Here is a 12361-nt window from a genome sequence, read left to right as displayed (position 1 = left end):
CATGATCTACCAGGAAAAGAATAGACAAGTGCTGGACAGAGGAATCTGGAGAAGGATAGAAAAGCCTGGAGGAGGATAGGAGAGAGGGGGCTGCAGGAAGAAAAGATGGACAGGAGCAGAACAGAGGGGTCTGGAGGAGGACAGAGGGGTTTAGAAGAGGAGTACAGAGGTGTCTGGAGGAAGACAGAGAGGTCTGATGGAGGAAAAAGACAGAGGGGTCTGGTGGAGGAGGAAGACAGAGGGGTCTGGTGGAGGAGGAAGACAGAGGGGTCTGGTGGAGGAGGAAGACAGAGGGGTCTGGTGGAGGAGGAAGACAGAGGGGTCTGGTGGAGGAGGAAGACAGAGGGGTCTGGTGGAGGAGGAAGACAGAGGGGTCTGGTGGAGGAGGAAGACAGAGGGGTCTGGTGGAGGAGGAAGACAGAGGGGTCTGGTGGAGGAGGAAGACAGAGGGGTCTGGTGGAGGAGGAAGACAGAGGGGTCTGGTGGAGGAGGAAGACAGAGGGGTCTGGTGGAGGAGGAAGACAGAGGGGTCTGGTGGAGGAGGAAGACAGAGGGGTCTGGTGGAGGAGGAAGACAGAGGGGTCTGGTGGAGGAGGAAGACAGAGGGGTCTGGTGGAGGAGGAAGACAGAGGGGTCTGGTGGAGGAGGAAGACAGAGGGGTCTGGTGGAGGAGGAAGACAGAGGGGTCTGGTGGAGGAGGAAGACAGAGGGGTCTGGTGGAGGAGGAAGACAGAGGGGTCTGGTGGAGGAGGAAGACAGAGGGGTCTGGTGGAGGAGGAAGACAGAGGGGTCTGGTGGAGGAGGAAGACAGAGGGGTCTGGTGGAGGAGGAAGACAGAGGGGTCTGGTGGAGGAGGAAGACAGAGGGGTCTGGTGGAGGAGGAAGACAGAGGGGTCTGGTGGAGGAGGAAGACAGAGGGGTCTGGTGGAGGAGGAAGACAGAGGGGTCTGGTGGAGGAGGAAGACAGAGGGGTCTGGTGGAGGAGGAAGACAGAGGGGTCTGGTGGAGGAGGAAGACAGAGGGGTCTGGTGGAGGAGGAAGACAGAGGGGTCTGGTGGAGGAGGAAGACAGAGGGGTCTGGTGGAGGAGGAAGACAGAGGGGTCTGGTGGAGGAGGAAGACAGAGGGGTCTGGTGGAGGAGGAAGACAGAGGGGTCTGGTGGAGGAGGAAGACAGAGGGGTCTGGTGGAGGAGGAAGACAGAGGGGTCTGGTGGAGGAGGAAGACAGAGGGGTCTGGTGGAGGAGGAAGACAGAGGGGTCTGGTGGAGGAGGAAGACAGAGGGGTCTGGTGGAGGAGGAAGACAGAGGGGTCTGGTGGAGGAGGAAGACAGAGGGGTCTGGTGGAGGAGGAAGACAGAGGGGTCTGGTGGAGGAGGAAGACAGAGGGGTCTGGTGGAGGAGGAAGACAGAGGGGTCTGGTGGAGGAGGAAGACAGAGGGGTCTGGTGGAGGAGGAAGACAGAGGGGTCTGGTGGAGGAGGAAGACAGAGGGGTCTGGTGGAGGAGGAAGACAGAGGGGTCTGGTGGAGGAGGAAGACAGAGGGGTCTGGTGGAGGAGGAAGACAGAGGGGTCTGGTGGAGGAGGAAGACAGAGGGGTCTGGTGGAGGAGGAAGACAGAGGGGTCTGGTGGAGGAGGAAGACAGAGGGGTCTGGTGGAGGAGGAAGACAGAGGGGTCTGGTGGAGGAGGAAGACAGAGGGGTCTGGTGGAGGAGGAAGACAGAGGGGTCTGGTGGAGGAGGAAGACAGAGGGGTCTGGTGGAGGAGGAAGACAGAGGGGTCTGGTGGAGGAGGAAGACAGAGGGGTCTGGTGGAGGAGGAAGACAGAGGGGTCTGGTGGAGGAGGAAGACAGAGGGGTCTGGTGGAGGAGGAAGACAGAGGGGTCTGGTGGAGGAGGAAGACAGAGGGGTCTGGTGGAGGAGGAAGACAGAGGGGTCTGGTGGAGGAGGAAGACAGAGGGGTCTGGTGGAGGAGGAAGACAGAGGGGTCTGGTGGAGGAGGAAGACAGAGGGGTCTGGTGGAGGAGGAAGACAGAGGGGTCTGGTGGAGGAGGAAGACAGAGGGGTCTGGTGGAGGAGGAAGACAGAGGGGTCTGGTGGAGGAGGAAGACAGAGGGGTCTGGTGGAGGAGGAAGACAGAGGGGTCTGGTGGAGGAGGAAGACAGAGGGGTCTGGTGGAGGAGGAAGACAGAGGGGTCTGGTGGAGGAGGAAGACAGAGGGGTCTGGTGGAGGAGGAAGACAGAGGGGTCTGGTGGAGGAGGAAGACAGAGGGGTCTGGTGGAGGAGGAAGACAGAGGGGTCTGGTGGAGGAGGAAGACAGAGGGGTCTGGTGGAGGAGGAAGACAGAGGGGTCTGGCGGAGGAGGATGGAAGGGTCTGGTGGAGGAGGACGGAGGGAGTACCTCTGCTTTATCACTTGTTTCTCTCTCGTTTCTGCAGATTTTTTTCATTATGAGGAAGAAGTTTAATCAGATCTCGTTCCTCCACGTTTATCACCACGGCACCATGATCTTCAACTGGTGGGCGGGGGTGAAGTACGTTGCCGGGGGTCAGGGTGAGTGTGCGCTCACTGGCCTGACCTCACATTCCTGACATTAACCCTTTGTAGGAGAGATATTGTATAAGACGCGGTCTCTGCTGTTTCTTGTTCTTGTTTCTGTAAGACTCTGCAGCGTATATATATATATATATATATGTATATATATGTATATGTATATGTATGTATGTACAGTATATACAGCGGGTGAAAGAAGTATTGAGCGCGTCACCAAGCTTCTAAGGAAATACGGTATATTTCTAAAGGTTCTGTTCACGTGAATTTCTCACCAGATGAAGCTTCCAGACGCCTCCTATATAGACACACTAGCCACATTGATTGCTCAGGTGCATTTTGGCCCATTCTTCCGCACACACGCCTCACATTCTGCAGGTACTGGCTCCTTCTAGGAAAAGGGAGCTTTATGACTGTATATACTGTATACCCTGCCTCTCTTGTCTCCAGCCCGGCTCTGGCTGTATATAGTGTATAATCTGCCTCTCTTGTCTCCAGCCCGGTCCTGTCTGTATATACTGTATAATCTGCCTCTCTTGTCTCCAGCCCGGCCCTGACTGTATATAGTGTATAATCTGCCTCTCTTGTCTCCAGCCTGGCCCTGACTGTATATAGTGTATAACCTGCCTCTCTTGTCTCCAGCCCGGCCCTGACTGTATATACTGTATAATCTGCCTCTCTTGTCTCCAGCCTGGCCCTGTCTGTATATACTGTATAATCTGCCTCTCTTGTCTCCAGCCTGGCCCTGACTGTACATACTGTATAATCTGCCTCTCTTGTCTCCAGCCCGGCCCTGTCTGTATATACTGTATAATCTGCCTCTCTTGTCTCCAGCCTGGCCCTGACTGTACATACTGTATAATCTGCCTCTCTTGTCTCCAGCCCGGCCCTGACTGTATATAGTGTATAATCTGCCTCTCTTGTCTCCAGCCTGGCCCTGACTGTACATACCGTATAATCTGCCTCTCTTGTCTCCAGCCTGGCCCTGACTGTATATACTGTATAATCTGCCTCTCTTGTCTCCAGCCTGGCCCTGACTGTATATAGTGTATAATCTGCCTCTCTTGTCTCCAGCCTGGCCCTGACTGTATATAGTGTATAATCTGCCTCTCTTGTCTCCAGCCCAGCCCTGACTGTATATAGTGTATAATCTGCCTCTCTTGTCTCCAGCCTGGCCCTGACTGTATATACTGTATAATCTGCCTCTCTTGTCTCCAGCCTGGCCCTTACTGTATATAGTGTATAACCTGCCTTTCTTGTCTCCAGCCCTTCCCTGTCTGTATATAGTGTATAACCTGTCTCTCTTGTCTCCAGCCTGGCCCTGACTGTATATAGTGTATAACCTGCCTCTCTTGTCTCCAGCCTGGCCCTTACTGTATATAGTATATAATCTGCCTCTCTTGTCTCCAGCCCGGCCCTGACTGTATATAGTATATAATCTGCCTCTCTTGTCTCCAGTCTGGTCCTGACTGTATATAGTGTATAATCTGCCTCTCTTGTCTCCAGCCCGGCCCTGACTGTATATAGTGTATAATCTGCCTCTCTTGTCTCCAGCCCTGCCCTGACTGTATATACTGTATAACCTGCCTCTCTTGTCTCCAGCCTGGCCCTGACTGTATATAGTGTATAATCTGCCTCTCTTGTCTCCAGCCCGGCCCTGACTGTATATAGTATATAATCTGCCTCTCTTGTCTCCAGTCTGGTCCTGACTGTATATAGTGTATAATCTGCCTCTCTTGTCTCCAGCTCGGCCCTGACTGTATATAGTGTATAATCTGCCTCTCTTGTCTCCAGCCCTGCCCTGACTGTATATACTGTATAACCTGCCTCTCTTGTCTCCAGCCTGGCCCTGACTGTATATAGTGTATAATCTGCCTCTCTTGTCTCCAGCCTGGCCCTGACTGTATATAGTGTATAATCTGCCTCTCTTGTCTCCAGCCTGGCCCTGACTGTATATAGTGTATAATCTGCCTCTCTTGTCTCCAGCCTGGCCCTGACTGTATACAGTGTATAATCTGCCTCTCTTGTCTCCAGCTTGGCCCTGACTGTATGTAGTGTATAATCTGCCTCTCTTGTCTCCAGCCTGGCCCTCACTGTATGTAGTGTATAACCTGCCTCTCTTGTCTCCAGCCTGGACCTGACTGTATGTAGTGTATAATCTGCCTCTCTTGTCTCCAGCCTGGCCCTGACTGTATGTAGTGTATAACCTGCCTCTCTTGTCTCCAGCCTGGCCCTGACTGTATATACTGTATAATCTGCTTCTCTTGTCTACAGCCTGGCCCTGACTGTATATACTGTATAATCTGCCTCTCTTGTCTCCAGCCTGGCCCTGACTGTATGTAGTGTATAATCTGCCTCGCTTGTCTCCAGCCTGGCCCTGACTGTATGTAGTGTATAACCTGCCTCTCTTGTCTCCAGCCTAGCCCAGAGTGTATATAGTGTATAATCTGCCTCTCTTGTCTCCAGCCTGGCCCTGACTGTATATAGTGTATAATCTGCCTCTCTTGTCTCCAGCCTGGCCCTGACTGTATGTAGTGTATAATCTGCCTCTCTTGTCTCCAGCCTGGCCCTGACTGTATGTAGTGTATAATCTGCCTCTCTTGTCTCCAGCCTGGCCATGACTGTATATAGTGTATAATCTGCCTCTCGTCTCCAGCCAGGCCCCGACTGTATATAGTGTATAATCTGCCTCTCTTGTCTCCAGCCTGGCCCTGACTGTATGTAGTGTATAATCTCCCTCTCTTGTCTCCAGCCTGGCCCTGACTGTATGTAGTGTATAACCTGCCTCTCTTGTCTCCAGCCTGGCCCTGACTGTATGTAGTGTATAACCTGCCTCTCTTGTCTCCAGCCTGGCCCCGACTGTATATAGTGTATAATCTGCCTCTCGTCTCCAGCCAGGCCCCGACTGTATATAGTGTATAATCTGCCTCTCTTGTCTCCAGCCTGGCCCTGATTGTATATAGTGTATAATCTGCCTCTCTTGTCTCCAGCCTGGCCCTGACTGTATATAGTGTATAATCTGCCTCTCTTGTCTCCAGCCTGGCCCTGACTGTATATAGTGTATAATCTGCCTCTCTAGTCTCCAGCCTGGCCCTGACTGTATATAGTGTATAATCTGCCTCTCTTGTCTCCAGCCTGGCCCTTACTGTATATAGTGTATAATCTGCCTCTCTTGTCTCCAGCCTGGCCCTGACTGTATATAGTGTATAATCTGCCTCTCTTGTCTCCAGCCTGGCCCTTACTGTATGTAGTGTATAATCTGCCTCTCTTGTCTCCAGCCTGGCCCTGACTGTACATAGTGTATAATCTGCCTGTCTTGTCTCCATCGTGGCCCTGACTGTATATACTGTATAATCTGCCTCTCGTCTCCAGCCTGGGCCTTACTGTATATAGTGTATAATCTGCCTCTCTTGTCTCCATCCTGGCCCTGACTGTATATACTGTATTATCTGCCTCTCTTGTCTCCAGCCTGGGAGTGACTGTATATATAGTGTATAATCTGCCTCTCTTGTCTCCAGCCTGGCCCTGACTGTATGTAGTGTATAATCTGTCTCTCTTGTCACCAGCCTGGCCCTGACTGTATGTAGTGTATAACCTGCCTCTCTTGTTTCCAGCCTGGCCCTGACTGTATATACTGTATAATCTGCCTCCCTTGTCTCCAGCCCGGCCCTGACTGTATATATAGTGTATAATCTGCCTCTCTTGTCTCCAGCCTGGCCCTGACTGTATATAGTGTATAATCTGCCTCCCTTGTCTCCAGCCCGGCCCTGACTGTATATATAGTGTATAATCTGCCTCTCTTGTCTCCAGCCTGGCCCTGACTGTATGTAGTGTATAATCTGCCTCTCGTCTCCAGCCTGGCCCTGACTGTATATACTGTATAATCTGCCTCCCTTGTCTCCAGCCCGGCCCTGACTGTATATATAGTGTATAATCTGCCTCTCTTGTCTCCAGCCTGGCCCTGACTGTATGTAGTGTATAATCTGCCTCTCTTGTCTCCAGCCTGGCCCTGATTGTATATAGTGTATAATCTGCCTCTCTTGTCTCCAGCCTGGCCCTGACTGTATGTAGTGTATAACCTGCCTCTCTTGTCTCCAGCCTGGGCCTGACTGTATATACTGTATAATCTGCCTCTCTTGTCTCCAGCCTGGCCCTGACTGTATGTAGTGTATAATCTGCCTCTCTTGTCTCCAGCCTGGCCCTGACTGTATGTAGTGTATAATCTGCCTCTCTTGTCTCCAGCCTGGCCATGACTGTATGTAGTGTATAACCTGCCTCTCTTGTCTCCAGCCTGGCCCCGACTGTATATAGTGTATAATCTGCCTCTCGTCTCCAGCCAGGCCCCGACTCTATATAGTGTATAATCTGCCTCTCTTGTCTCCAGCCTGGCCCTGACTGTATATAGTGTATAATCTGCCTCTCTTGTCTCCATCGTGGCCCTGACTGTATATACTGTATAATCTGCCTCTCGTCTCCAGCCTGGGCCTGACTGTATATAGTGTATAATCTGCCTCTCTTGTCTCCATCCTGGCCCTGACTGTATATACTGTATTATCTGCCTCTCTTGTCTCCAGCCTGGGAGTGACTGTATATATAGTGTATAATCTGCCTCTCTTGTCTCCAGCCTGGCCCTGACTGTATGTAGTGTATAATCTGTCTCTCTTGTCTCCAGCCTGGCCCTGACTGTATGTAGTGTATAACCTGCCTCTCTTGTTTCCAGCCTGGCCCTGACTGTATATACTGTATAATCTGCCTCCCTTGTCTCCAGCCCGGCCCTGACTGTATATAGTGTATAATCTGCCTCTCTTACACGGCCCTGACTGTATATACTGTGTAATCTGCCTCTCTTGTCTCCAGCCCGGCCCTGTCTGTATATAGTGTATAATCTGCCTCTCTTGTCTCCAGCCCGGTCCTGACTGTATATATAGTGTATAATCTGCCTCTCTTGTCTCCAGCCTGGCCCTGACTGTATGTAGTGTATAACCTGCCTCTCTTGTCTCCAGCCTGGCCCCGACTGTATATAGTGTATAATCTGCCTCTCGTCTCCAGCCTGGCCCTGACTGTATATACTGTATAATCTGCCTCCCTTGTCTCCAGCCCGGCCCTGACTGTATATAGTGTATAATCTGCCTCTCTTGTCTCCAGCCTGGCCCTCCCTGACTGTATATAGTGTATAATCTGCCTCTCTTGTCTCCAGCCTGGCCCTCCCTGACTGTATATAGTGTATAATCTGCCTCTCTTGTCTCCAGCCTGGCCCTGATTGTATATAGTGTATAATCTGCCTCTCTTGTCTCCAGCCTGGCCCTGACTGTATGTAGTGTATAACCTGCCTCTCTTGTCTCCAGCCTGGGCCTGACTGTATATACTGTATAATCTGCGTCTCTTGTCTCCAGCCTGGGCCTGACTGTATACTGTATAATCTGCCTCTCTTGTCTCCAGCCCGGCCCTGACTGTATATAGAGTATATAATCTGCCTCTCTTGTCTCCAGTCTGGTCCTGACTGTATATAGTGTATAATATGCCTCTCTTGTCTCCAGCACGGCTCTGGCTGTATGTAGTGTATAATCTGCCTCTCTTGTCTCCAGCCCGGCCCTGTCTGTATATACTGTATAATCTGCTTCTCTTGTCTCCAGCCTGGCCCTGACTGTATATAGTGTATAATCTGCCTCTCTTCTCTTGTCTCCAGCCCGGCCCTGACTGTATATAGTGTATAATCTGCCTCTCTTACACGGCCCTGACTGTATATACTGTGTAATCTGCCTCTCTTGTCTCCAGCCCGGCCCTGTCTGTATATAGTGTATAATCTGCCTCTCTTGTCTCCAGCCCGGTCCTGACTGTATATAGTGTATAATCTGCCTCTCTTGTCTCCAGCCTGGCCCTGTCTGTATATAGTGTATAATCTGCCTCTCTTGTCTCCAGCCCGGCCCTGTCTGTATATACTGTATAATCTGCCTCTCTTGTCTCCAGCCTGGCCCTGACTGTATGTAGTGTATAATCTGCCTCTCTTGTCTCCAGCCCGGTCCTGACTGTATACAGTGTATAATCTGCCTCTCTTGTCTCCAGCCCGGTCCTGTCTGTATTTAGTGTATAATCTGCCTCTCTTGTCTCCAGCCCGGCCCTGTCTGTATATAGTGTATAATCTGCCTCTCTTGTCTCCAGCCCGGCCCTGTCTGTATATAGTGTATAATCTGCCTCTCTTGTCTCCAGCTCGGTCCTGTCTGTATTTAGTGTATAATCTGCCTCTCTTGTCTCCAGCTCGGTCCTGTCTGTATTTAGTGTATAATCTGCCTCTCTTGTCTCCAGCCCGGCCCTGTCTGTATATAGTGTATAATCTGCCTCTCTTGTCTCCAGCCCGGTCCTGACTGTATACAGTGTATAATCTGCCTCTCTTGTCTCCAGCTCGGTCCTGTCTGTATATACTGTATAATCTGCCTCTCTTGTCTCCAGCCTGGCCCTGACTGAAAATAGTGTATAATCTGCCTCTCTTGTCTCCAGCCCGGCCCTGTCTGTATATAGTGTATAATCTGCCTCTCTTGTCTCCAGCCCGGTCCTGACTGTATATAGTGTATAATCTGCCTCTCTTGTCTCCAGCCCGGCCCTGACTGTATATAGTGTATAATCTGCCTCTCTTGTCTCCAGCCCGGCCCTGACTGTATATAGTGTATAATCTGCCTCTCTTGTCTCCAGCCCGGCCCTGACTGTATATAGTGTATAACCTGCCTCTCTTGTCTCCAGCCTGGCCCTGACTGTATATAGTGTATAATCTGCCTCTCTTGTCTCCAGCCTGGACCTGACTGTATATACTGTATAATCTGCTTCTCTTGTCTACAGCCTGGCCCTGACTGTATATACTGTATAACCTGCCTCTCTTGTCTCCAGCCTGGCCCTGACTGTATATACTGTATAATCTGCCTCTCTTGTCTCCAGCCTGGCCCTGACTGTAAATAGTGTATAATCTGCCTCTCTTGTCTCCAGCCTGGCCCTGACTGTATGTAGTGTATAATCTGCTTCTCTTGTCTCCAGCCTGGCCCTGACTGTATATACTGTATAATCTGCCTCTCTTGTCTCCAGCCTGATCCTGTCTGTATATACTGTATAATCTGCCTCTCTTGTCTCCAGCCTGGCCCTGACTGTATATACTGTATAACCTGCCTCTCTTGTCTCCAGTCTGATCCTGACTGTATATAGTGTATAACCTGCCTCTCTTGTCTCCAGCCCGGGCCTGTCTGTATATACTGTATAATCTGCCTCTCTTGTCTCCAGCCTGGCCCTGACTGTATATACTGTATAACCTGCCTCTCTTGTCTCCAGTCTGATCCTGACTGTATATAGTGTATAAAAAAAAAAAAAAAAAAAAAAAAAAAACGGTTTGCACTCTGATAATGCTAAAGTATGGAAACCATGAATATGTGAACATGGATCTGCATTACTGCTAAGGAAAATCTGAGAAAAATATGAGATATTTAGCATATATAAATGGCCATTTGTATATCTGCCCAGTTGCCCCTTCACGGCATATCTCGTAACTGGGTCCCTGACGCTATGCTGAAGCCTCTCTCTAGGTTAAAAGTGTATAACCTGCCTCTCTTGTCTCCAGCCTGGCCCTGACTGTATATAGTGTATAATCTGCCTCTCTTGTCTCCAGCCTGATCCTGTCTGTATATAGTGTATAATCTGCCTCTCTTGTCTCCAGCCCGGGCCTGTCTGTATATACTGTATAATCTGCCTCTCTTGTCTCCAGCCCGGGCCTGTCTGTATATACTGTATAATCTGCCTCTCTTGTCTCCAGCCCGGCCCTGTCTGTATATAGTGTATAATCTGCCTCTCTTGTCTCCAGCCTGATCCTGACTGTATATACTGTATAATCTGCCTCTCTTGTCTCCAGCCTGGCCCTGACTGTATATAGTGTATAATCTGCCTCTCTTGTCTCCAGCCCGGGCCTGTCTGTATATACTGTATAATCTGCCTCTCTTGTCTCCAGCCTGGCCCTGACTGTATATAGTGTATAATCTGCCTCTCTTGTCTCCAGCCTGGCCCTGACTGTATATAGTGTATAATCTGCCTCTCTTGTCTCCAGTCCGGGCCTGTCTGTATATAGTGTATAATCTGCCTCTCTTGTCTCCAGCCTGATCCTGACTGTATATAGTGTATAATCTGCCTCTCTTGTCTCCAGCCTGGCCCTGACTGTATATAGTGTATAATCTGCCTCTCTTGTCTCCAGTCCGGGCCTGTCTGTATATAGTGTATAATCTGCCTCTCTTGTCTCCAGCCTGATCCTGACTGTATATAGTGTATAATCTGCCTCTCTTGTCTCCAGCCCGGTCCTGTCTGTATATAGTGTATAACCTGCCTCTCTTGTCTCCAGCCCGGTCCTGTCTGTATTTAGTGTATAATCTGCCTCTCTTGTCTCCAGCCTGGCCCTGACTGTATATAGTGTATAACCTGCCTCTCTTGTCTCCAGCCCGGTCCTGTCTGTATTTAGTGTATAATCTGCCTCTCTTGTCTCCAGCGTTTTTCATCGGGATGCTGAACTCCTTGGTTCACACCTTCATGTACCTGTATTACGCTCTCGCCGTTCTTGGGCCGTCAGCGCAGAAATATCTGTGGTGGAAGCGACACCTGACGATCCTTCAGCTGGTAACAGACGTTATATCACACTAGTATAATGTATTGTGCCGCCTCCACACCCCTGCGGTAATAGCGATATTACGTTACACCGCTATAATGACGTTGTGTCTTCTTCTCGTAGACGCAGTTCGCCGCCATCGCTCTTCACTCCGGATACAACCTGTTCACAGACTGTCCCTTCCCGGATGGCTTTAACTTGGCTGTTTTCACTTACATCATCACCCTCATCATCCTCTTCCTCAATTTCTACTTCCAAACCTACCTCCGCCGCTCCCACAAGAAGAAGGGCTGAGCCCTTGGGGGCCACAGTGTCTAGACTGGGGTCTTGTGGGGCCGTACGTGCATTATCGGGGGTCTCAGCGCCTCCAATAACCCAGGGATCAGTGTTATTACCGCTCACCTCTCAGGATATTATATATTTATATCGGATTCTCCAGATCGTGCTGATCATGTGACTGTGAGGAGCCGAGGCCCCGCCCCCGAGGATATCGCTAAAGCAATAAATTGTTTTTATACAGTATGTGTAGTGCGTGGTATAGAACGGGCTGCACATTAACCGTCTCCATACCTGTGATGTAATAATGGTGATCTCTTATATAACAGCGCGGCCTCCGATGCCACGGGGCAAAGTCTCCTGGAGGCCGCGGATGAGCACTGACACCGCGACACCTGACCGGCCGCACCTTGATCGCAATAATAACTTCTGTTAAACACTGAAAATGATGTCTGCTCTCTGCCATATTTACTACACGCCATAAAGCGAAGACAAACATAGGGAGCAAAGGTGATTAAAGGGGTGATATTAACCCATTAACTGCCTCAGGCATCAGAAGGTATATCATGTGTGTGGCATTCTGCTGGAAGATTGGAGCCATGTGATCGATGGGAGACTATTTATCAGTGTCACAGCGCCCCCCAGAGGTGGAGACAGAGCCGGCCGCATCCACTCCATGTATGAGCCCCAAATATAAGAAATACCCCATAAACCGCGCGTGTAACGGCGCACGAGACCATAATAATGGCTCATGTCTGATCTCTATCCACACTCCCTGTGTTAGATCTGAATTATTGCGGTTTTTGTTTTCTTCCCATTAATTAAAAAAGTAAAGAAATATAATAATGTGCTGAAAACCGGGAAAAAAAAGTCCAAACGGGACGAAATGGAAGATTGTGCATTTATTACT

At 50.3% G+C, this 12361-nt stretch overlaps 1 protein-coding gene and 1 long non-coding RNA gene across 2 annotated transcripts in view; one reads left to right on the top strand and one right to left on the bottom strand.

Moving 5' to 3' along the window:
* Window positions 1-2471, bottom strand: part of LOC142246561 (uncharacterized) — a 23505-nt gene extending 21034 nt beyond the window's left edge. The window contains exon 1 of the long non-coding RNA XR_012724902.1: window positions 2401-2471. This is a non-coding gene — a long non-coding RNA (uncharacterized LOC142246561). The remainder of the gene's footprint in view (window positions 1-2400) is intronic.
* The window catches only part of LOC142246560 (very long chain fatty acid elongase 4-like), a 24449-nt gene extending 12088 nt beyond the window's left edge, over window positions 1-12361 (top strand). Inside the window, exons 6-8 of the mRNA XM_075319629.1 lie at window positions 2438-2552; window positions 11059-11186; window positions 11299-12361. Coding sequence (XP_075175744.1) covers window positions 2438-2552; window positions 11059-11186; window positions 11299-11469 — 414 coding nt within the window. The 3' untranslated portion in view covers window positions 11470-12361. The remainder of the gene's footprint in view (window positions 1-2437; window positions 2553-11058; window positions 11187-11298) is intronic.

Source organism: Anomaloglossus baeobatrachus, chromosome 7, assembly GCF_048569485.1.
Source record: "Anomaloglossus baeobatrachus isolate aAnoBae1 chromosome 7, aAnoBae1.hap1, whole genome shotgun sequence".
Classification (NCBI taxonomy): Eukaryota; Metazoa; Chordata; class Amphibia; order Anura; family Aromobatidae; genus Anomaloglossus; species Anomaloglossus baeobatrachus.
Note: the sequence above shows the minus strand (reverse complement) of the source record. Positions and strands in the feature narration are given on the sequence as shown.